Source organism: Podarcis tiliguerta, assembly GCF_965153285.1.
Source record: "Podarcis tiliguerta genome assembly, chromosome: 2".
Lineage (NCBI taxonomy): Eukaryota > Metazoa > Chordata > Lepidosauria > Squamata > Lacertidae > Podarcis > Podarcis tiliguerta.
Window position 1 is genome coordinate 41,505,210 of NC_139535.1, and position 25,517 is coordinate 41,530,726.

General features: G+C 45.8%; 1 protein-coding gene across 8 annotated transcripts in view; it reads right to left on the reverse strand.

The window, feature by feature from the left end:
* Window positions 1-4,493: 4,493 nt before the first annotated feature.
* The window catches only part of ABHD6 (abhydrolase domain containing 6, acylglycerol lipase), a 43,591-nt gene continuing 22,567 nt past the window's right edge, over window positions 4,494-25,517 (reverse strand). For all 8 annotated transcript variants that reach the window (XM_083419947.1, XM_083419944.1, XM_083419946.1 and 5 more), the window contains exons 2-9: window positions 24,440-24,585; window positions 20,974-21,130; window positions 19,865-19,978; window positions 16,940-17,072; window positions 14,318-14,475; window positions 12,228-12,282; window positions 10,604-10,704; window positions 4,494-7,430 (exon numbers count right to left, since the gene is read on the reverse strand). In XM_083419947.1, the coding sequence (XP_083276073.1) occupies window positions 7,254-7,430; window positions 10,604-10,704; window positions 12,228-12,282; window positions 14,318-14,475; window positions 16,940-17,072; window positions 19,865-19,978; window positions 20,974-21,130; window positions 24,440-24,558 (1,014 nt within the window). In that variant the 5' untranslated portion in view covers window positions 24,559-24,585 and the 3' untranslated portion in view covers window positions 4,494-7,253. The remainder of the gene's footprint in view (window positions 7,431-10,603; window positions 10,705-12,227; window positions 12,283-14,317; window positions 14,476-16,939; window positions 17,073-19,864; window positions 19,979-20,973; window positions 21,131-24,439; window positions 24,586-25,517) is intronic.

Below are 25,517 nucleotides of genomic sequence, written 5' to 3' on the forward strand. Positions count from 1 at the left end.
ATATTCCCCCCGTGTGTACTCCCTCTCAGACAATACAAATCTGGGAAGATTTGGAGTCATGCTTGGAGAAGGCCAAAATAGAATTTCCTGACTGGAACATCCTGCTGGCAGGTGACTTTAATGCTAGGATAGGCAGTGACATCAATTCGTATGGCTCCAAATCCCAGTTTTTACCAGAAGCGGACTGGTTTATCCCTTGGAGTTCTGATGAAAAGGTCCTGAATAAGGCAGGTAATACATTACTGGAGATCGCCTTTAAGCATAATTTGTACAACCTGCATGGTACTTACATGGATAGGTCAGGAGGTTTTTTTTCTTTTATCGGCCCTCGCGGTGCAAGTGTGATTGACCATATCCTGGTCTCTCCAACAATTTTGGAGAGGGCACAGGGTCTCAGCACTTTTAACAGAACTGAGAGCGACCATCTTCCTAGAGCAATCTCACTAACTCCCCTCGAATCAGGGGGATTACAACAACTACATCGTGCAGTCTCTCCTCAAGCACCGGCCCCACGCAGGCGTAAATGGAACAGCGAGCTGGAGCTTAAAATTAAACAACACCTGCACTCTCCAGATTTATTGGTTCTGAGAGACCAGTGTCTTTTACCCAACTCTGATCCTTTTTCACTATATCAGCGGGTCTCAGAGTCTCTTTTCCCACTACTTACAAACTCCAGGCCTCCCAAACAACATAACAAATCGGGGGGCTGGTTTGACAAAGATTGCCGGAAGCTAAGATCCCTGCTTAGGAAGCAACAAAACAAGGTAAAACAGGAGAGGACTCTGTCATCTATAGTAAATCTCCACAGATGGCGCTCTTACTATAAAAACACCTTAAAACTCAAGAAATCCCTTTATAGGAAGGAACAATGGGAGGCACTTGATAAGGCGATTAAATCGCGAGATGATAGAAAATTTTGGGCAATAGTAGCACAGGGAGTCTCATCCAAAGGAAAAATTGTAAACAACAGTATTCCATCCGAGGTGTGGTTTCAACACTTTTTCCAGCTATACACACCCTCAAATATTGCTAATTCGAGTCCGTCCCTCCCATTGAAGAATGTTCATCTAGCTAGTTGGGATCCTGTTACGGAATCAGAGTGCCTACAGTTAATTAAAACATTAAAAAATGGCAAAGCTCCTGGTGAGGATATGATCCCCCCTGAGGTATTTAAGTCAAATACCCAATGGTGGGCCATCTTTTTGGCCAAACTTTTTACGGCAATAAACAACACATGTAAAATCCCAGCAAATTGGAAACTAAGTGTGGTAGCCCCTATCTACAAGAAGGGAGATATTCAAGATCCAGCAAACTACCGCCCTGTAAGCCTTCTGGACATCGCATACAAACTTTATACCCGGTACTTATTAAACAAGTTGGTAGATTGGGCGGACCATTCTAACCTGTTCAACCAGGAACAGGCAGGATTTAGAAAGGGCCACAATACGATAGGTCACTGTATGGTACTACAGACCCTGGTAGCTAAATATGCAAAAGCGTATAAGAGCAGACTCTTTGTGGCCTTCGTTGACTTGACATCTGCCTTTGACTCAATCTGTAGAGATAGACTATGGAAAAAATTATATGAAACGGACATTGATAGACGACTTTTAAAAATTCTCAGAGAGTTACACACAGATACTACAGTCAAAATCAGAACTGGGCCATCGGGAACTCTTACGGACCCACTGCCATTGGGGAAAGGGGTCAAACAGGGATGCCTGCTAGCCCCATTTCTTTTTAACTTTTATATAAACGATATTGTCCAGTACATGGCAAAGTACAAGTCATCGGCTCCAGCCCTTGAAGGTAAACGTCTGAATATATTGCTATACGCCGATGACATGGCTTTAATGGCACTCACCCGAAGAGGCTTACGCAGCATGCTGGAGGGGATCGCAGCCTACTGTTCCCATAACTCACTAAAGATAAACTATGACAAAACAAAAATTGTGGTGTTCACTAGAGCTCGCCACACCTTTAGATGGTTTTTAAACGAACATGTGATTGAACAGTGCCCCTTTTTTAAATATCTGGGTGTTACATTTCAGGCTACATCTAGTTGGCTAGCTCACTTTAAGGCTGTAACCATCCTAACACGAAGAACAATTGGTGTCCTGCTTAGTTTCTTCCATACCCGGGGAGGACAATTGGTGATCCCGGCATTAAGAGCTTTTGTTGGGAAAGCTATTCCCCAGATGTTATATGGGATAGAACTCTGGGGGTGGAACCAGAGGCTGTTGGAACGGCTTGAAATTTTGCAAAATTATTATCTCAAGAGGATTCTAGGCCTTCCCCAAGGAACCCCAGCAGCTTTCTTGAGGGTGGAGGTTGGATTACCCTCTGTGTCTGCCAGGGCCCACTTAAGATTCCTACGATTTTACATCAACCTTGCAAATACTTCAAACATCTTATTGGCCAAACAAGCCTTTGTATCTCTTCAAAAGAACACCACTTGGCGTCAAAACCTATCTGAGATCCTGGTTAGATACACCCTACCGGAGTTTAATATTCTCAAACTGTGGAGCCCGGACAAAGTTCGGGAATGGATCCTGGAGAGAGACGCTCTGTTAGATATCACAAAAATACAGAACCCAGCGTCCTCCCACTGGTTTCCCCGTCTGAAAACAGTCAAAACCTGCGCCAATTACTTGGCGAATATCACCAATCCCACCCTTCGGAGAGCTTTCACCATGGCCCGTTTTCAAACCATTCCTACGGCCTATCTGTCAGGCAGATATGCAAAAATCCCAGTAGAGCAGCGTATATGTCCTTGTCATATGAGAACCAAAGAGGATCTCACACATTACATGTTGTATTGTCCCATCTATTCGGCCTTCAGGGATGTGATGTTACAAACTATTCCCAAATCAATAGCCAACTCTGAGGACCAAGTAAAGTTTTTATTGGTGGACGCTGATCCACGGATTTCTCACGTGGTAGCGGTCTTTGTGGTGAAGGCTATGAAAACTAGGGTATGGTTCCTGGATGAAATGGTGAGGTTCCTCCCATTGCTCCCCTAACCTGTTGCTGTATCTTCTTCCCTGAAAGGCGGGGGGTTTTTGGGTAGTTTCTTCGCTGGGACAGCATGGCATGAATTTTAGCTTATTTCTATAATTTTATTGTTTATCTTTTAATAATGTTTTATGGTATTTTGTGTAAAGGCATGGACCTCACAAATCTAATAAACTTGCTTGCTATAAGCGCCACAGCCACGGGGATTTAAAACCAGACAATGGTGGGGGGAGAGATGTTGCCGGTTCCTCTGTTTACTGATCTCAGTAAAGCAATATGCCCATTTCTCTCTCATACAAGACTCACAGCAAGTTCTGCAACATGGACACACCCAGAGCAAGAATTATTCTCGGTCACTTTCCCCCCCTGGGGTGCATTAAACCCAAATATTCTGTTTTGCCGCAGTACTGAAGTGCTACCATTTCACAAGAGAGATTGATCAGTGAAGGTTATGCGTTATTCCTGAGCGTCAATAACTTTTTTGTGAGTATTTGGACCTTGCTTTTTAACTAAACGTAGTCCCGTGGCGCTTGCATTGAACATCCATCTGGATTTGCTTGCGGGGAAGCTAGACGACGTTTCTTATTCAACGAGCATTTGCTACTATTTGCTTGTGGGTTCGCCGACGTTGCTTCAAAGGAAATGCTATCCCATGTGCTCCAATGCATTTCCCTGTTGTTATGTACTGAGTTGAATAGGATCCAAAAGGCAGCAGTCTGATTGGTCCTAGAACAATAGGATTCAGAATGCAGCAGTCTGTTTGGCCCACAGGAGCCAATCCAGCTCCAGGTGGAAGTGAATCCGCAACCTGATTGGCCTACAGGTGAATCCCGGAATTAACCAATCACGTGGGGCCCATTGTGTAAATAATGTATATAAAGGAGACATTCTGGGGGAACTTCCATTCCTCCTCACCACTATGAGCTGAATAAAGAGCATGAAATCCACTCTCGACTCCGAGTATATTTCACCTGTCACTTTCCTTATCAAAAAAGTCTGATCTTTGGAGGGAAATCAGTTTGTTGCACGTGACCTCCACATCACCTTTAATTTGCAATTGAATCCCATCCCCAAATAAGAGGCAGTCTGGAAGTGCCTCCACATTTCTTTACCTGAATGGCCCAAGAAGGGAATAGAATTAAACAGGTTTGGATGTAGATGATCCATTTGCCTACAAACAGGGCGCCATTTACTCAGAACTGTTTCCAGATGCTGGCATCAATGGGCCTTTGCCAAGGCTTACATCCCTGTAGGGGTGCAGTACCAGTCTCTGGAGACGCCTTCCCCCATTTCTCCCCGTCTTTGCACTTGCTGTCCATTCACACATGCACTCATATTCTCTTTTAAATCCAAGCATAAAAACAAGCATTATAGCATATCAAGACTATTTCTAGCGTGCGGATATTTAGTTTGGAGGGGGTGGATTGCAAACTGAATAAGGTCCCAGTATTATGAAAACATTTAAAAGAGAACTAGAGTTTTCTTTCAGTTTACATTTTAATTAAGTCCTTTTGCCGACATGACACTGACTTCTGAAAGCCATACCAAAATAAAATAAAAATTCTAACTGCTCTGGTTTTTGTAGGCATTAAGATGCCCGTCTCTTTGAGTGGTAGTTGACCAAGTCCTACTCAGAGCAGACTGACTGAAATCCATGTACTTAAGTTAGCCGTGTCCATTAATTCCAGCAAGTCTAAGTATGTCTTAGTTGGATACCACCCTTTGTTTTTATTTCCATCAGTTGCAGCAATGTTGATCAAGCAATTACTGGATAAAAGCACACATTTTCCTGATCCCCTCAAATAAAAAGGTGGAAAGTTTCCTTTCCCCACCTGTGCAAGAGATAGACCAGCAATGGGTCAAACACAGGGATGCTATGTATCACGTTTCAAAAGGTACTATGGCAGTCGTAAATGCAAGTTTAGAATACACAAATACTTACAAATTAGAAGAAACCATACCTTTAGCACTTACAACTGGGGAAGAAATGGAGTAGCCATACAACTACATTATGGTCCCATGAACTCAGCAGCCCCACAGAAAAGCAGAAGGAATGCTGAGAACCAAAATGTGCCTACAAAATTATTCTGAAGTTGCAATATGTAATCAGCATACTTTGGAATGGATCCACTGACTTATTAGGGATACTCTGGAGTAAGCGTACAGTAGGCTACAGGCAGGGATGGGGAAACTGTGGCCTTCCAGATGATGCAGAACTGCAACTCCCATCATCCCTGGCTGTTGGCCATGCCAATTGGGGCTGATGGGAACTGGAGTCCAACAACTGTTGGGGAGCCACAGTTTCCCAACCACGACGCTACTGCCTAAGTACCCATACCACTCACTGTAAATTATAGCTACTGTAGACTCGACAATGATGTATGCTGTGTGTTTCTTGGTATGGGAGATTTTCAGAAACCTCATTAATGTGTGTGGGGTTTTGGTTTTTGTTTGGTTTGGTTTTTTTAAAAAGGAGCATCACAGATAAGAAGATGAAACAAACCTGGTTCAGAAACTTCACTCAGCTAAAGAGCTGAAACTGCAAATGAGTACAAATACCTAGAAGAAGGAAGGCTGATCATATTTTCTAAGCTCTGGTCCAATAAACTTGAAAATGCATCTGATAAAGAATTCACTTTAGAGTACCCTAATTAGATTTTATTTTTACATGTAGAGATTCCCCCCTCCCCTCCCAGCCAAGACATTACCATTCACAGAATTCACAGAATTCATTAAGAAACTCAATTATTTACATCAAAATAACTCAGCAGAACAAACAATTAAGAAAAGAGCTGAGAAAACAGCTCATCCCAACTTTAACCTGAATTGGATCACTTGTGCATCTATCTACATACAGCATTATTGCTTGGAGAAAGTCCCATCTAGATGGAAAAAAATGGCTCCAGAAATGGCTCCGCTTGGTTTATTAACTGCACAGAAAGATCACTTTTCACAGGGAAGATGTTAACTGCTTGAATCAGGAACAGTCCTGTTGACTTCAGTAGACCTAAGCTCTGTGTGTGTGTTTGTTTAGTACATAGTCAGTGAATTTCCCCCTTGAGTCTGAATCCCGAAACCAGTTACCCCAAAATTGTTTGAATACTACAACCATTAAAAAACCTTTCCTGATTCAAATCAGATTATACCAATTATTTCAGCATTACTGACTATTAAGGCAGTACATACGTAAGAAACGGAGCTCTTGAGGGATACAAAAACTCATCCATAATAAATCAGTGTAAACATTGCAGAGTTGCAGATTCTCCAAAACTTCCGTGCCCTTAAAATTTTATGCATTGCCTTCCTTCTCTGCTGAAATCATAAATTGATGAGCGACATAAACAGCACTTTAGCAACCACCTGGATCCTAAGAATCATTTGTAACAATTGTTTATCATGCAAGGCCATATATACTAAGAGGCAGGAACATCCCTTCGCTCTCAGTCTATGAAGTTTTGCTCCTTACTGATTTTTCCTATATGTTTCAAGATGAATGTCACTGGCATCTACATTCCAATTAGCCAGATATTATGCTAGGTCACATAACACAGCTGCTGCATAAACCTAGGAGTGGCCAGTACATTCTGTGATAATAGAATTTTCTGAATTGAGGTCATAGTCTAGTTAATATATAAATAATTATATTACATGTATGCTAAAGGTAAAGGCCAATGGATATGCAGGGTACATACTTTCCGGGTAATTCAGGAACTTCGCAAAGAAATTCACTAAAGTCAGAAAGAATCTGAAAGATCTGTCCTTCTTCCAGCTTCTTCTCATGTTACTAGATTTACAATTCAATGAAAAATTACCAAAGACAGTCTAAGAAATGGGTACATTTCTGGCAAGGTAAGATAGGGCAGAGGCTCTCCCGACTCTGTCTAGCTAGCATGCATGTTATCTAGCCCAAGTTGGATAGAAAGGAGTGGGAAACGTTATCAAAAAATAGACGGAAAGTGCCTGAACGAAAAAATTAAGAGTCATAAATCTGATGGCTCTTTTACTACACCCAAAATATCTGGATAATGTAAACTTTATTGGACTTTATTGGACTCAGTATCCCATGAGCCACCTCACTGACGGTCCTACAAATTAAATATATCAATTAATCTGGTTTCTTCAGGGATTTTGGCACAGTCACCAAGTTCTGTATGAGACCCCTGAGAATTGATCAAATCAGCAGTATTTCATCATAACTGAAACATCTAGCTTAAGGGTTCAACTTGACAGTGGGCGGTTCAAGCCAGCTTCTTATTGTGATCCATATTCTGTACCGTAGCTAAAAACTCCAGGAGGAGCTTTGCCGTCTTCCTGGGCCGTTCCACGACTACCGAGTGTCCACAGTTTTCCAGAATGTGTACCTGACATCCAGGAATCGATTTTGCTAGGATGTCCGCTCCTGAAACATCTAGGACCTGGACGAGGAGAAAAAGGATTCAACAAAAGAAGAACTGGTGTCACTCATGTGGATGACATGCTTGTCAAAGACCGTGGAAACATGCCAAAGGAGAAGCATAGGGCAACCTTTTGCTCACTTCCTTGGCCTGGGTCAGAAAAACTGTCAGAAGAAGCATTCAATAAAGGCTAGCATTGTGATATAATGTTCCTCTTGAGGATGGCGCGTTTTGTTTTGTTTTAATTAAGACTGACGTTTAAACAAAGTTGGCTCTAATGGAACGACCAATACAAATAGCAAGGGCATGTGGGGGGTTTTTTGGGGGGTGTATGTGATCTTTATTTTGATTGCAGAGGAGGTGTCAAACTGCATCCCAGGTTCTGATCAGGGCCCCCACACTCTTACTATTCACTCTTGCATTCACACAACTGCTAACTGATCCAGTTGTGCCGCGGTTAGTTTGGCCCATATGAAAACATTAGCCGAGCAACACTCGACCAAACTGGAGGAGGTAACCAACGATAATGGGGCTGCAAAAACAAAGAAGACGCACACTCACACTCCCGACAGCTGAGCACTAAACCTGAATTTAATATATAACCCAAACACTGTATTGGTGTATCCCCCAGATTTGCATCAACCCACATTCGTTTTTTCCTGATGACAGTTCATTTCTATGGTGCCAAAGCACAGGAAGACTTCATGCAGTAAGAAATCTCACACAGATCTGTCTCCTGCTCCACCCCTATCTCCCAAGACCTCTGCCCTGCCCTCAGTTCCCCACACATTTCCTCCTTGCCTGCAGATCTGTAGCTAAGGACTGCCCCATTCAACAATCATGCCATTTCATTCTGTGTGTGTGGCATAAGCACATGAGCATACACAGAAATGCATACACAGGGACGTGGGTGGCGCTGTGGGTAAAAGCCTCAGCACCTAGGGCTCGCCGATCGAAAGGTCGGTGGTTCGAATCCCCGCGGCGGGGTGCGCTCCCGTTGTTCGGTCCCAGCGCCTGCCAACCTAGCAGTTCGAAAGCACATCAAAGTGCAAGTAGATAAATAGGGACCGTTTACTAGCGGGAAGGTAAACGGTGTTTCTGTGTGCAGCTCTGGCTCGCCAGAGCAGCGATGTCACACTGGCCATGTGACCCGGAAGTGTCTCCGGACAGCGCTGGCCCCCGGCCTCTTGAGTGAGATGGGCGCACAACCCTAGAGTCTGTCAAGACTGGCCCGTACGGGCAGGGGTACCTTTACCTTTATACACAGAAACCACAGTGAGCTACCGTTTCCCCACGAACAAACACACAGAGCGTCGTGGACAAATGTTAAAACTGCCTATCGGTCTCATGACAACGGCTGTCAGTGTTGGAACTTCTTGACATTTGAAGCAGCTCATCATGGTCAACTCTTATGGACCAAAAATATCTCAGCTTGCAGGGCTGATTTGTACCAGCTCCAGCATTGCTGCAGTTGCTCAGCAACTAGGGACATGAATGCTGGGGGAGAAGAGAAAGAGATCAACTACCAGCAGGAAATAGGATACGATCGTTGGAGGCTTTCTGAACACCACATATCCTTAGCCCCCAAACCAATTCCTGTACCTGCTCATCCAAATCAGCCTTGCTTATATTCAGCTTTGCCCTCCGTCCCCATTCCCCCCCCCCACCGGCGCTCCTCCATACACAATCATTTCCTCCTCCTACTCACTGATAATTTCTTCACATTCCCCTCATTTCCTTCCCGTAGTTAACATTTTTCAGCTTTCTTCTTAACTGTGCCAGCAAATCGTAGAACAGTTACCCTTTTTAGTTGTCATGGCAACGTCTCTCTCTCGCTAACTTACAGATCTTGTGCTAATGGTACCTTTTCTCAAAACACATTTGGAACTCGGGGTGAACTGGTATTCGGCACAACCACTCATCCCTCATCCAACCATTTTGTACAGGTGTGGGAGCACAACATTCCCATTCAATTCAATGGGGCCAGCAGATTTGTATACACAGGAGTATGCACACGGGTCTGCTACCTCTGCCGAAATGAATGGGGAAATCTTTGAGCACATGTAAGAGTTTGGCGTGTCCAATGGAGAAGGAATGGGCAGATCAGTCGATTTGCACCTTGAGTCTGTGTATGCTCCATATTTTTATAGCACACAAACAAGAATCCTGGGAACTATAGTCAGTTAATGGTGCTGGGAATTGTAGCTCTGTTAGAGGAACAATTGCAGTTTGAATGCGTACATTCATTAAAAAGCGAGTTCTGTCCCATGATTATTATTTTTAACTTTATAAAACTTGTACAGTGGTGCCTCGCAAGACGAAAAGAATCCGTTCCGCGAGTCTCTTCGTCTAGCGGTTTTTTCGTCTTGCGAAGCAAGCCCATTAGCGGATTAGCGCTATTAGCGGTTTAGCGGCTATTAGCGGCTATTAAAGGCTTAAGGGATTAGCGGATTAGCTGCTAAAAGGCTATTAGCAGCTTAGTGCCTTAGAAAAAGGGGGTGGGGAGCGGGAAAAAACCCCAGGAATCGCAAGACATTTTCGTCTTGCGAAGCAAGCCCATAGAGAAATTCGTCCTGAGAAGCACCTCCAAAAGGGAAAACCCTTTTGTCTAGCGGGTTTTCCGTCTTGCGAGGCATTCGTCTTGCGGGGCACCACTGTATTTAAATATGTATTTTACTGTTTAGATACATATTTTACTTCAGCGTATGCATTTCTAAATGTACTTCACCCAAAAATGCATTTTTATTTTTACACATTTCATTAAGTTTTTTTAGAAGGGGGAAATCCAAAGAATAATGGTGTTCTAATCTGCACAAGGCAAGTCCGTCTCTTTAAAAATGTGGACCAACAAAATTCTCCTCTGCCTCTATGTGCAATTCTCTCATCCAATATCATCCCCTCATCTCCCACTACATTTAATCAAGACAAAAGTCCACTTGAGCAGGCAGGGATCTTTCGTTCTCACACATTACATAGCAGGAAAATGAGCGGTAGAAGACAGGTGCAAATGCGGCTTTCCTAATTTGATGAGGTGGGGTTTGGTCTTACACCATATAGCACGTTTGCTAATTTTTAAGTTGCCGTCATTATCTGCCTGCTCTCCCAATTGGTTACTCTGCTGTTCTAATTTATCTTTATATGTTGCACTAAGGAGAGAAGAGGAGAAGGAAGCAGAAACAAATTGGCTGAGGCACCTGATCTTGCTTTCCCCAGATGATCTGCGTTGCAGCTTTGATCTTGCTCATGTTTTCATAAAGCGAGTTGACGGACTTCTCATCTGCAATCTCAAAAAACACTTTCCAGGAGAGGAAAAAGGAGGAGGAGGAGAGAGGGGAAAAAATCAGTCTAGCTCAGCTTCATGGCACACAACTCAAATTTTAACGAGCTGGGTTTTTTAACCTTTTACTCCTATCTCCCCGCCCGAAGAAAACCATCATGCAGTTTGGGTCAATGAAACCGCAGAAAGAAGAAAAAGATTTCCCACAGCATAAATAACAAAAGGAAAACCTTCCTGGCCAGAGAGGGATGTGCACAAAAGCCTTTGGAGGAAGTTCCCTGTCTTCAAAGTCACTTGATGTGTGGCTGACATCAAAATCTGCATCCCCACGTCCTGTTCTTCGCCACCCATCCCAACACTTCCCCATATAGTTTAGGCCATAGGTGGGAATCTGTGCCCTTGCAGAAGTTGCTGGACTACAACTCCCATCATCCCTGACCACTGACCATGCTGGCTGTGATTGATAGGGTTTGGAGTCTAATTTTATCTGGAGGGCCACAGGTTCTCCACCCCTAAGCTATGTGCCTGCAATTCCAAACCTCTGCTGTGAGACACAACAGTCAAACAGAACCTCAAGATCCAGGAGGCTGTGGATCATACTCGATTCCAGGGGAAAGTGTCTGGCGTGGCAGGAATGGGGAACTTGTGGTCTCCCAGGTCTTGTTGCACCACAATCCCCATCAGCCCCAGAAAAAAATAAATCAGTTTGCAGGCCCCGCAACCCAGAAAATTGCGGAAGTTCTGCATGACAATTTTCCCGCCTTTTCCACAGGATCACACTCCAGTGGCTCACGCAACAAGTCATGAGGCGCCATGCACGGCGCTCCCTGTCCATGTTTTGGGGCTTGTTTGTTTTGGGCCTGACATGAACGGTGCCTTGTTATCTCAGCACGGAAAGTCATGCCCAAAAGGTATAGCCTAAAAGAATGGCAGAACTTAGAGGGAGAAGGACAGCATAGAGAAATGACATGTGTCAATGACGTTCACTGCAACATGGTGGTGGTGAAGCAGTGGAACAGGCGTACACACCGTGGAAAGAATGTTAGAAAGTGGGGCCGAAGCGCTAGCCTGACAAACAGTTGAGCTAATGCAGTAAACCCCACGTGTGAATGCAGCTGTGGTCCCACTGATTCTGGAGGGCCAGAGGTTCTCTCCATCTCTGTGTATGACCATGAGGTTAGTTTCTGGCCTGTAAACTTCCCAAGGGTATATGGCTGGTTGCTGTTGGCAACAATAAAATAATAAAATAAGACCGGGTGCACCTTTGGTCTGAGGCAGAGTTCTCCTTTCGTTCCTATGGTGGCATACACAAAGCCTCAGCAATCCCCACTGTTTCATTTCCTTAAAGACGTTTTTAACAGGTGTGCTGCTTCAATACTGGGCCAAGCTGCCGCCCCATGGGCCTTAAAACCAAATCACACCATGGGGAGTGGGGAGAGCAGGCAAGCATTTGACCCACGGTGTAGCCTGCACCTTCAGATAACAGAAGCGACCAGCACCAATTCCAATCCCAAGCTAGAGAAATGACATGATGCACTTACATTTGCGGTAGAAGTCATTGTGCGGGATGCGGACATCGACGAGGCCCTGCAGGATCTACAAACACATAATGGCGTCTTAGAAGAATGGCTTGTGGAGGGCAAGGCTCCCAGGAGCTTCTAGCCACTATGGCTATACTCTGCCTCCACTGTCATAGGCATCGTGCTTCTCCACACCAGGTGGGGAGAGTGTTGCTGTGCTCAGGTCCTGCTGGCAGGCTTCCCACATGCATCTGGTTGGGCACTGTGAAACAGCATGATGCTGGACCAGACAGGCCCCTGGCCTGAACAAGCAGGGCTCTTATTACGTCCCTATGTCACGTAACAGGGCAAGAACACCATGTCCATCTGCTCCCCCTCTCTTTCCCAGTAGGAGCAGTTTTCTGGACACACCACAGAATCCATGCTGGCAATCAGGACTCTTGAACACTTGAGCATTGCACAAAGCAGCCGAGGAGTAAACCCGCTTGGAGACGCACTGCAGCAAGTAGAGTCAGGGGACCTGGGCATACAAGCTTTGGGGCTGCTAAAAGGAAGAGAGCCAGCATGGAACGCACCCAAACTAAAGATTACAAATCTGTAGGGCACGGCAGGGGAACCTGAGGCCTTCCAGAAGTTGCTGGACTACAACTCCTATTGTCCCCAACCACTAGGCACGCTGGCTAGGGAGGGGAGAAGGTGAAGGGGAATGAGGTTCCTCATCCAAGCTGTAAGGGGAAAGGAGGCACATCTTCCACATAGAGAAAGCTAGAATCCTGCTTCGGAAAGATCGCCGAGGGGAGGATGAATCACAGCTCTGCACAATTTTTAAAGCAATTGTTTCGCACTTTGCTTGCCCTGTGTAAACCCACGCAGCTCAGACTTCAAGGGAAATCAGGTTTCCCTGTCAGGGAAAGCTTGGCTCTTCAGAACAGGCGGCGCACACACACACACACACACACACACATCCATTTCACTTGTTCTTCCCAATTTTAAAAATTGTATCTTGCATATAGCACCTCGGTATCTATCTGCTCTCTGTACAAACACACCCACATGGCTACTAAAAAACATTCAGCACAGAGCTTGAGGAAGGTGGGGAAGAATTGATGCTGTGGAGAAGGAAAGTGATACCAACCAGATGAAAATTTAAAACACAATCTGAAGCAAGTGGCGCTGAGTTCAGCAGAGCACAGTCCCAGGAGGCTGCGTATAGGGTTGCAGTTATGCTAATCCTATTATATTGGCCATTGTGCTAAAAGTAGGGCTAAATTGCATGAGTGTGTGTTATATAACCTTATATATATAACCTGGACTCTCCTTGAAGGCTGTTGTGATGAGGTCCTACACTTCCAAATTTATCAGTACACCGTGGGTTAGGTTCAAATCCATGGCTTTCAAAATCTTCTAGACCGCATGGATTTTGAGATAAGGAATTATATCTGAAGCTCAGAAACCAGAAAGCTAAACAGGAGGTGTACAAGAGTGTGTTAATTTCCAAGTGTTACAATTTGTGCAGTTGATTTGTGACTGAGGTACTGATTCACGGTGGGTTTTGCTTTCTAAGTTGGAAAAAAATAGGACTTCCTATTATCAAGCCTACCTAGGGACCAGGAAGCAGCTGTACAGGTGCTGAACTAAAATTTTAAGGATTAAAGGGACAGAATTCATTCATAAATAGTAATTGAAGCCCTTCCTTTTTCAACAAGACCTATAACTGGATTTTGTTTTTGTTTTTTAACCCCAGTCTGTAGATGTGTTAGATTTGAAACTATCTTTACATAGGAAATCGTTTCATTTTTACATAGGAAACACTTCTTGTTTTTATTGCTGTTGTATTCGTTGTCGAATTGCTTTAAGGCACTTTATAGGAAGCGATTCGCAAATGGAATTCATTCATTAAAATGCATGTTACCTCAGAACTGGTACAAGCCAACCAGTTAGGAGGCCACATTGTGGGTGGCGGGAGGGGGGTGGATACTGTACTTTGCTTTAATCAAATGTTTACCAAGGCAGCAACCAGCCTCGACTTAAGAAGAATAGCCTTGGGGTGGGGGTGAGGGGGCTAGAGAAGATTCCCAATTAAGAGCGCCTCTGCCATTCATACTTCTCACCTGCTGGGGCACTTTGAAGCGTACGTAAGAGCAAAGCTTTAGCATTTCTGCCATTTCCTCCGGGGTGGATGGAATCAGGGGGATCTGGCTGAGGGACTTAGACTCCTTCAGCTCCCACAGTAGCTTAACAAATTTGCTTTCCGTGACAGGCGGCAGCCCTGCAGGAAAAAAAGAGAAGGACAGCCATATGCTGAGCTCCAGAAGCAACGCAAAAGGTAGGCGGCCTTGACAAGCCTTTAATTCCTCCAACAATCCTTCCAGAGAAAACATGCCAATTATTTCTTAAAGTCACAAGCAAGGAAGGAGGGGGTGGGGGGTGTCAGGACCTGACTTAATCTTATCTCCCAAGTACAGAACCACCACGTTCGCTACGTAAAGTGAAATGACACTTTGAGTTGCACACATGGCTGTCACCAAGGCACCTCCTGCGAGTTTGGATTCCCTCTTGGGATATCAAAGGCAAAGATAGCCAGGGTGGGGCCCTCCAGATGTATCTGGACTACAATTCCCATCATCCCTGGCCATTGACTGGGACTGACAGGAATTCAGTGATCCAAGCTCTGGGGCAGGCATAGGCAAACTCCGGCCCTCTAAATGACTACAATTCCCATCATCCCTGACCACTGGTCCTGTTAGCTAGGGATGATGGGAATTGTAGTTCCAAAACATCTGGAGGGCCGGAGTTTGCCTATGCCTGCTCTGGGGATACCGTGTCGGCCACCTTTCATCTAGGGTGACTCATGGTGAGCTGCGTTTCCCAACCATTGCTGGGTGCTGCTGCTGGTGGAGGGCCTGCAGGATGCTCAGCACTTTGATGTGTTGCCATTATGATTAGGAAGAAGGTAGTTAGACACTGATTTGGTCTTTCCAATAACAGCCACGTGTCTGTTATAACAGAATGGGACTTTTTTTGTAGCACCTTCTCATTTGTGGAATGTTCTCCCCAGGAAGATTTGCCTGGCTCCTTCATCAGCATCATAATTTATTATTTATACCTCACCCATCTGGCTGGGTTTCCTCAGCCACTCTGGGCGGCTCCCAACACAATATTAAAAACACAATAAAACATCAAACATTAAAAACTTCACTGAACAGGGCTGCCTTCAGATGTCTTCTAAAAGTCAGATAGTTGTTTATTTCCTTGACATCTGATAGGAAGAGGGCGTTCCACAGGGTGGGCATCACTACCGAGAAGGCCCTCTGTCTGGTTCCCTGTAACCTCACTTTTGCAGTGAGGGAACTGCCAGAAGGCCTCAGTGGTGGACCTCAGTGTCTGGGCTGAATGATGGGCAAGGAGACACTCCTTCGGGTATACTGGGCCAAGGTCGTTTATACACCTTTAGGCACTGGGCAAAAATGTTCCTCTTTAACCAGGCCTTTGATTGACTGATATTCAGTGCCCTTTTAAAATGGGGGGGGGGGTGAATAGGGAATTAATGATGATGATGTAGGCCTGCCCTTAACTACAAGGGCACAGGGGTTGCCAAGGTAGCAAACACATGAATGCTGCTTTTACCTAGTGTCTTAACATTGAGCCTAATTCTAGCTTTTAATAGGAGGTGTGGAGCTAAGCTGGATGAATCCTGAGCCAAAGTGATGTGTCTTGGAGAGTTTGGCAGCTTGTTAGGGATGAAATGGGATGTCTATGAGGTAGTACAAATCGAAGCTGGGTTCCCTGAAGCACTTTGTCGTGCCTCAGTGATCCGGAGATAAAGAAAGGTGCATATTAGCATCCGCTGAAAGGTAAAGTACAGGTTACCCTATAAAAGCATAACATCAGGGTGGAGAGATGTGGGAAGGAGTAGCAAACACCACAATGGAGAGAAGCAGGAAGAAGAGCCTCACTGTGGCTGACAAGTTGGTCTTGTAATCAGAGTGAATGATCTTACCTAAAAAGTCAATCCCTTTTTGTTCCCTCCACAATCGACTTTACAAGGTACCTAGAACAAACACCCCTGGACTTCTCTTTTGTTTGCAACTTGACAGGTGTTAATCAATTGCACACCCAAACTGTAAAGGCTACCCTTTCAGGTAAACCCCTGTGGCAATCCTTCTGAAATCTGGCAGGATTCACACCTTCAGAAGGAGTGTCCTTGTCTACGGATTTAATCCAATTCTGATCCAAAATAAAGTTTTAGATGTTTCCTTTTAAAATGGGGGTAGGGGAGAATGAAGCTGCCCAGCACAACACCCCCTGGACATATTTGCTTACAATTTGGCAGGCTTTAGTCACTCAGGAGCAGCTATGAGGTCTGCAAATTTCATTCACTTCTGTCAAAAGCAGAATTGTGAATTGGGTGGCGGTGGCAGTGGAGAAAAGAAGGGGACTTAGACTGATCGCAGGCCAAATCACAGAATCATAGGGGTGAAAGAGACCCTGCGGGTCATCTAATCCAACCCCCTGCAAGGCAGGAATCTCAACTAAAGCATCCATGTCAGGTGGCCATTCCACCAGGCAGCCAAAGCACCTTTGACATGAGCAGACTGTTTTCCAAAGCACCAGGTCAGGAACCAATCAACTCCTGTGGTTGGTGCACATCCTGAGTATTTAAATTCACCAGACACATGGACCGTGGACACAATCTCCTGCCTCAGGAGGCAAAGTTCATTTGTGGCACTCACCCGCAGGGCATACAAGACTTAAGCTGCAGATCTCCGCTGGGTACTGAGCAGCATAAACTCCTGCAACGTTTCCGCCCATGGAAGTTCCAAGTAGATGGAAGGGTTTCCTGTTCAGATTGATACATTCAACAAACTGAAAAGATAAAAAAACCAACACTTGGGTTACTAGGAGGCAGGCAGCAATTGCAGTAGAGTTGGGAGAGATGAGGGGAACTGGCTTGGAAATTAATACTCACACAAGTAACAGCGCATGAGATTCAGCACCATAACAGATGTTAAGGGGCAGCCCAGAGGAAGTTAGGTTATGTGAAGTGCCCTACCTGGCTCTCCTTTCAGTAGTATTAAGAAAGTATTAGTGTTGCTTATGCTTGGGGGGAATTGGCTTGACTGTGCTGGGAAGAAGAAGAAGAAGAAGAAGAAGAAGAAGAAGAAGAAGAGGAGTTTGGATTTGATATCCCGCTTTATCACTACCAAAGGAGTCTCAAAGCGGCTAACAGTCTCCTTTCCCTTCCTCCCCCACAACAAACACTCTGTGAGGTGAGTGGGGCCGAGAGACTTCAGAGAAGTGTGACTGGCCCAAGGTCACCCAGCAGCTGCATGTGGAGGAGTGGAGACGCGAACCCAGTTCCCCAGATTACGAGTCTACCGCTCTTAACCACTACACCACACTGGCTCTCAGAGCAGGTACTGCAACTTTAACAGCAGCCAAATTCTATCCTAGGTCTGGGAAAGCTAAAAATAGGCATCAAAACCCTCTTCAGCTATTCAGAGTAAATGTGCGGAAAGGGTCGTGTTTATTTATCTCATTTATATCCCACCTTTCCTCCAAGCTGGCGTACATGCTTCTCCCCCTCCTCACTGAATCCCCACAACAACCCTGTGAGGTAGGTTAGGCTAAGAGACAGTGACTAGGCCAAGGTCACCCAGCGAGCCTCATGGACGAGTGGGGATTCAAACCTTGGTCTCCCGGGTCTTAGTCTGACACTCTAACCACTGCACCAGGCTGGCTTTCTGTGCGCACACAACCCCATCCTCTTTGTCCTCATCCCCACAGGAAAATTTTCCTCATCAGTCACGAAGGTCTGAAGGGGGCTTCTAGGCATGCGTAAGGAGTTAAAAGAGGGGAGGGGTGTGCAAAGAAGCCCCCGCCCCCAACATCCCCATGAAAGTCAGCTTCGCTTCAGACCTTCCCTTCCCATTCTGAGAGGGAAAATCTGATGAGGATGTCTACATGTGTCTGAGGGAATGAACATAGAATCCTTGAGATCCAAAACCCTGTTAAGACAAGGCTCCTGATCACAGGGAGTATTCTAAGTAAACTCTGATGATTCCTACAATCTCCCTTCAGGGCGTGCGTGGCCAACATGGAAAGGTTTGAATAGGCGCCCGACGTCCACAGTGACATTGTAGGTGGGACTTGTGGGTGCACCCCTCCTCACCCTTCATTTTAGCCCTCAGGTAAATGGGGCTTCTGTCCCCAGGGGTTCAGAACAGCGGCCTTCAACACTGCTAAGTGGACAGACAGGAAAACCAGCACATCCTATGAACAGGCCCAAAGCAACTGAAAACAAACCTCTTACCAGAGAGAAAGCTTGCGAGCTAAGAGTTTGATGGCTGTCCACTGATTCTCAGACCCTGGCTCTGAATTGTCTTTTTAATATGTTTGATCCACTTATGTTTATGGAAATGCTGAGAGCATAAACAAGTCTGACAAAGCAGGCCACATATTAGCAGCTCAGCTGCTGACAAAAAGGGGGGGGGCATTTCTGCAAGGTAAAGAAGCTACTTCTTTGATAACTTCTCATAACTAAGGATGTATGGGAGATGGGAAAGGAAGTGGAAGATATTAGGCGTACTCCGCAATTCAGTTCCTTTGGAATACAGTGGTACTTCAGGTTACAAACACCTCGGGTTACAAACACTTCCGGTTACAGACTCCGCTAACCCAGAAGTAGTACCTCGGGTTAAGAACTTTGCCTCAGGATGAGAACAGAAATTGCGCGCTGGCACTGTGGCGGCAACAGGAGGCCCCATTAGCTAAAGTGGTACCTCAGGTTTAAGAACAGTTTCAGGTTAAGAATGGACCTCTGGAACTAATTAAGTTTGTAACTAGAGGTACCACTGTACAGAGGAACCCCACAGTTAAAACGTGAACTGACTACTCACCCAGTCAGAAGGGTGTCCACTTACATATCACCAAAGGGAAACGGGAAATACGCCACGCTAAAAGATTTATGTAAATTACCATGTGCTGATTGTATATGTACAAATGCAAGTTTAGAAATAGTTGCAATAATTTAAGTTTTAAAAAACTATCCATCTTGCCATAGGATGGAAGGCCATGATGCCTGGCGGTTCAGACATGGCTGAGTCTGCTGTGCAGGTAATGCCTGGGTAATGCCAAGGCCCTTCCTGCTCTCATGATTTTTTTCTCTTTAAGCCAGTCATTTAGCAGACAGCCCTTCAAATGGCAGCTCTTCCCTTTGTAAAGGAGGAAACAGACAGTCACCTCACAACCTGCAAACCAATTCTTTTGATCACTGATGGACTTAGATCTTCACAGAACAGGATGTGAAGAATTAAAGAGATTAAGGATTTGAGAGTCAGAACGAAGACAAGAGAATCTTTTGAGACTGTAAATATCTGGCATGTCTGCTGGCCAGGAAGGAAGGAAGGAAGGAAGGAAGGAGAGAGCTTTCAGAAGGGAGAGTCGCTGTACTGAAATATTGGGATATATCTCCAGGGCTTTGCTGTAACCCATCTCCCATCACTCTTTACAACATTGCTTAATCTTCCCCAGACTCTCCAGATCAAAACACTAGTCACCTCTGAACAGTGAGTTCTGAATCAGTCCATGGGCTCAAGAAGGTGGAACAGAGAGAACATCCCAAGCGTTTCCAGGGTCATTTCTGGAGCATTTATTACCTGGTGTATTCGTTTCACTTGCCCATAGATTGAGTAGTCATCTAGGGATGAGCGAGTGGTACCCTCATGGCCAGGCATGTCAACACAAATCAAGTGCAGGTTCTTTGGAAGGAACTGCAGGAAACAAGTGTCATGTGGTTAGGATGGAGGAGAGATCACACCAGAAGCAAATCGGAACAAATTTCCAACCACTGCCATCATGGGGGAAGTGGAGCTGAGCACTTGCATTGCCAATGGATGAATTGTATTATTACTGGCCCCATGCAAGCTGTTCCTTAAAAGCTAAAATATATGAAGAGAATTCTTATAAAAGAGAGGAAGAGAAGCATGCGCATATGCCGTTACCACAAAGTCTTTTGTGTGAATCCTAATGTCCTCAGCATATGATTTATTTATTTTTTAAGGCACTTTAGGCTAATCCCAAAGCAAGCAAGTAGGTAACCTCCCCTCCCAATCTCATCACAATAATTCATTTGCAGTTAGCAAGCAGCAGCCTCACAGGGATCGAAAATAGGAGTATTCTGAGCACAGGTGGCTCCGCAGTAGATGCAGAAGTGTGACAGCCCAAACTTTCCGCAGAACTAACAGGGACGACTGTGGGGTGCTCATTTTGAGCAGCTGGCTTTCCATACTGAACATATGGGTGGCCAGGAAAGTGGTACCTACCTTTTCCCATGGTGAAAGCCAGGCATGATCCCAACCAAGTGGACCATCTGAACTTATCCTCAAGGCTGATTCACCTGTTACTTTTTCAGCATGGCTGATAGCACAAACCCACTGCTGGCACACTAATATATGGATTTTATATCACATGGGTGCTTCCCCTGTAGCAGCGCTGATGGAAGGAACACGTGACCTGCAGTGGGAAGCCTGTGGCCTTCCGGGGGTTACTGCATTACAACTCCCAGCATCCCTGAACTTTGGGCTGATGGGAGCCTATCTACATACGGAGGGCACAGAGTCTCCACCTTTGGGATGTAATATATACACAAATCAGTAATAGAAAAGTGACAAGGGCACACTGGAATTGGCTGCAACTTAGCCCAAGAGCAGAACGTTGTCCCTCCCAGGTGAAACTGTTATTTCCTCATAGAGAAGGAGAAGTGTACCTTGACTACAGAAAGCCACATATCCTTGTGGGCCGAGAATCCATGCAGCATGAGCACAGAGGGCCGGTGGCCAGGCCTCCCTCGGTAGGAGTAGCAGAACTGGTAGTCGTCGTAGTTCACGTATCGAACTTGCATGCCCAGGGCGCGGCGCCAGTACCTGACAGCAGCAGGGGCAGAACAAAGGAGAAGGGTTGCAACGCAGCAGCCTCAGCACAAGAGCAAAGCATTTCTGCAATGAATTCAAATCACCACTGCCTGCTCCCCCTGCAGGAGACCGCAGCGCGACTGCCACACTTGAACTTGTTTTTAGGAACACCCAGTGTCAAACAGGCAGTCTCCTCCAGCCCTGCCTGGGAATTGAACCTGGAGCTTTCCACATGTGAAGCATTCTCTTCACCCTGAGCTACAGCCCCTGGCATCCCATGCCTTCCTTCCCACAAGGTTGTGAAATCACAATGTGACCCTCTCCCACTTTCCCTTGCGCCAATCTTTTTCACAGTTCTCCCTTTACTGAAACAACCAGAGCCGCCTCTCTAATCCCTTTGTAACAATTTCCCCTGCTTAGGCATTTAAAATAGCTTTACTGATTGATGAACCTTCCTGGCAAGCAATTTATCCCCACTCAGAAACGAACCAATGACATCTGCGCCCATGGGGAGCTAATCCTCCGAGTCAGCCGGAGTAACTGGGGTAATAAAGGCCTGCCTAGCAACAGGCGAAAAAGGCATGCTTTGGTAATAAGATAATGCAGAATTCTCCCAGCAGCATTTACATTAATGGAACAGCCACAGCAATAACCATCTGTACAGGAAGGGATCTAAAAATCCCAGTTAAGAAAGATTATGCATCTATACATACATATGTAGACTTAGTAGCCCCTCTATAAGCATAACTGTGCAATGCCAGGTCTATAGGCAACAAAACCGCTACCCTGCGAGATTTCTTTACCTTGCAGGGGGTCGACCTGGCTTGTGTGACGGAGACCTGGGTGCGCGAAGGGGAAACTGTTACCTTACGAGAGATGGCGCCCCCGGGTTTCTCCGTCCTCCACCAGTCGTGGACTCTGGGCTGGGGGGGGAGGGGTGGCATTATTAATCCGGGAAGATTGTCCTTTCAGGGCTCTACCATCGCCATCGATCCCCAGCATTGAATGTGTTGGCTTAGTGTGGGGTTCCGAGGTGAGCTTGGCTGTCTGGCTGGTGTACCGGCCACCTAGCGCACCAGCAGCCACCCTTGAGACTGACTCAGAAACTGCAGCGGGTGCAGAATGCCGCGGCGAGACTCCTTATGGGGTCTTCACTGCGAAATCACATTCATCCGGTACTATACCAGCTGCACTGGCTCCCGGTGGAGTACAGGATCAGGTTTAAGGTGCTGGTTTTAACTTTTAAAGCCCTATACGGCCTAGGACCCTCGTACGTACGGGACCGCCTCTCCTGGTTTGCCCCACAGAGAAACTTACGGTCTTCAAATAAAAACATCTTGAAGGTCCCAGGCCACAGAGAAGTTAGGCTGGCCTCAACTAGAGCCAGGGCTTTCTCGGCCGCGGCTCCAATCTGGTGGAACGCTCTGTCACAAGAGACCAGGGCCCTGCGGGACTTGACATCTTTCCGCAAGGCCTGTAAGACAGAGCTGTTCCACCAGGCCTTTGGTCAGGGCGCAGCCTGACCCCCTCCTCTGGCAATCTGCACAGAATTTTGCTTAATGGTTGCCATCAATTTGATTTTAATTAATTTTTATAATGAAAGGTTTTTAGAATGTTGGATTATTTTGATTGTTGTTAGCCGCCCTGAGCCCAGTTTTGGCTGGGGAGGGCGGGGTATAAATAAAATTTATTATTATTATTATTATTAATAAGGAAGCGGTAAGGCAGGGAGGAACTTTTGGTCCTCCAGATGTTGTTGGACTTCAGTTCCCATCATCCCTGACCATGCTGGCGGGGGTGATGGGAGTTGGAGTCCAACAACATCTGGAGGGCCAAAGATCCCCTAGCCTAGTGTTAATGAGTGTGCGTGTGACTCCACTAACCTACAACATACATACACTACAACTGTTACGGTTGGTTCAGCAGTTGAACACCTTCTTTACATGCAGAAGGTCCCTAGCTCCATCCCTGGAACTTCCAGTTTAAAAAGGAGGAACGGCAGCAGGTGCTCAGAAAGACCTCTACCTGAGGCCCTAGACAGCTGCTACCAGGCAGAGTAGAAAATACATGTATTTTAAGAAGTACGTTGGCCTTGTGTTTTATGTTACGGCATTTTAGTGTACATTGCCATATTTACTAGGAGCTTATAAGCACTCTTATAAATAAAGGAAATCAATATACTGGGTTAGATGGACAAGTAGTTTGTCTTAGTGAAAGGCACCTTCCTGTGTTGCTATGAGGAGGCTGTATGCGCAGATGAAGCCTTCAGGAGGTGGTCAGGGGGAAAGACTGTGAACTTTCTGTCTATATGCTTGATCACCCAACACCACAGGTATGGTGGGAGCGCATAAGTGTTTCATACTTCCATGCCATGCCTAGAGATGAGCCAGTTCAGTTGAATATGTGAAGCAGGCTTAGGAACAAACACTATCTGATCAGCACTGGTGATGAGAAAAGGCTTCGTTATCCTCTTGGCCAGCTTAAGGCAGTCCGAGTTTAGTGGACAAGTTGAAGGAGCTCCGTGCTCCCAAATGGTTCTAAGTCAGTCTTCGTCAACCTGACACCCTCCAGATGTTTTGGACTTCAACTCTCATCAGCTCCTGCACAGCTGGAGAGCATCCGGTTAGCCAAAGCTGTTCTACATGCACACCAGGCTTTGTCCAATTACCTCTTCCAACTGTGAACTAACAGTGCTACATTGGACGCCACTGTCAAAGGGGAACTTTGACTTTTGGGGGAGTTGCTGTATGAAGCAGGAGTCTAAACAACAGAAGGATCAAGGAAAGGAAGCCTTTGCAACTACTGCTCATTCAGAAGTTAAGAACTATTGATCATTCGGTTTCTAGCAATGCCCACGATTCAATGGTGGTTGTTCTCCGTAGCCCCTCCAGGGGCTGCAAAGGAGTTCAGGTGGGGAAAGGAAGGGAATGAGGCATAAACCCTCCTGATGTTTTCCAGTGGGGTCTAGGAAGTTCACTGCAACCTGCAGTGTCACACAATCCCATGTCTGCCAATTTGGAAGGCAGAACGGGAGCGATCTTGGAGTGTGCCCCCACCATGGATGAGCCTCCGTTATGGCATGATTTGTGGAAGGTTCCTCCTCAATCTGGATAATTGGCGTTAATCAAGAGGTGCTCCTGAAACATCATATGCAAATAGGCTGCAATCAATCAGCTGCCAAAAGAACTCAGACTGGTTTTTAAATTTAAAAAAATTTAAGCACTATTGATCATTCACTCTAATTGTGGCAAACGTTTTGGGAAGTACATAGACTTTCTAGGAAGGAAACACCCATCAGAGCCAGGATTCTGAATAACTTACCAGTAGTATATTCTGATCAGTGCTGAAGGCCACAGAAGGAAGGATGCCACAAATGCCAAAATTGGGATAGCCAGAGTGCCTCCCGCTATTACAAACATGTTCAGCACATCAAGGTCCATTTTGTTCTCTTGGTGGCTCTACCTCAGCTGCAAAAATAGATTTAAAAAATGGTCAGTTATAAGCACTGGAAATCATAAACAAGAGGCAGAAGGCAAGTATATCCCAGGATGCAACAGATACTTTTCCAGACCACAAACAATGCTTTGAAACCCTGCCCTACCCTTGCAAATCCCCCCTGGGCTGTTTCCAGACCATTTCTCACCATTTGTGCTCTAAGACCAAATGCAACTGCATCAAAGAAAGGCGATGGGGGTGGGATTTCAGGAAGAGAGTCAGTGGCTGTAGAGAAAAAAAGGATGGGAGGCATTCTTCCTTTCATTCCCTCTCCCTGTGGCCTCTGATGGTACTGGAGGCAAGAGGGAAATACTTCTCTGGCTCAGATTTTGGTCCGAGCCAGAGAAGAACTCCAGAGTCTGGTACTTCAGGTGAGCACAGTGAGCCCGACTCAAGTTTCCACATCTAGAAATGCAAATCTTGATGACATTACTCATTTCATTCCACCAGGCTGCAGCTGAGGGAAAGGTGAGGCAGCAAAGCCCAACCAGCACAGTTGGAATCGACTGCCATTCCGCACCTCCTGACTTCAAACTGTCTCCTGAAGTGAATATTCCCCCAGGTCGTTAAACACCTGCACCATGGAACAGTACAAAAGAAGGCTCGGATTTGAAGGGTTTGTAAGCAAGGATTGCAGGCGTACCAGTCAATGGGTGATGGAGGAGGAGCACCACAGCCTGTAGCCCTCAAAGCCCCACAGCACCTTAATTATTCTCTCTCTTTCCTAGCCCAAAGTGCTTGGAAAGAAAGGAAAAACATTAAAGGGCCAGAGGAACACTGGGTCCTGCATGTGGCAATGCTTCTCCTCCATAGCTGGCAGCCCACAGCAGTGCAAGCAGAAGTATCTCCAAGGCTCCACTACTCTGGATGGGTGGTGACGGCAGCAAGAGGCCAGCAATGAAAA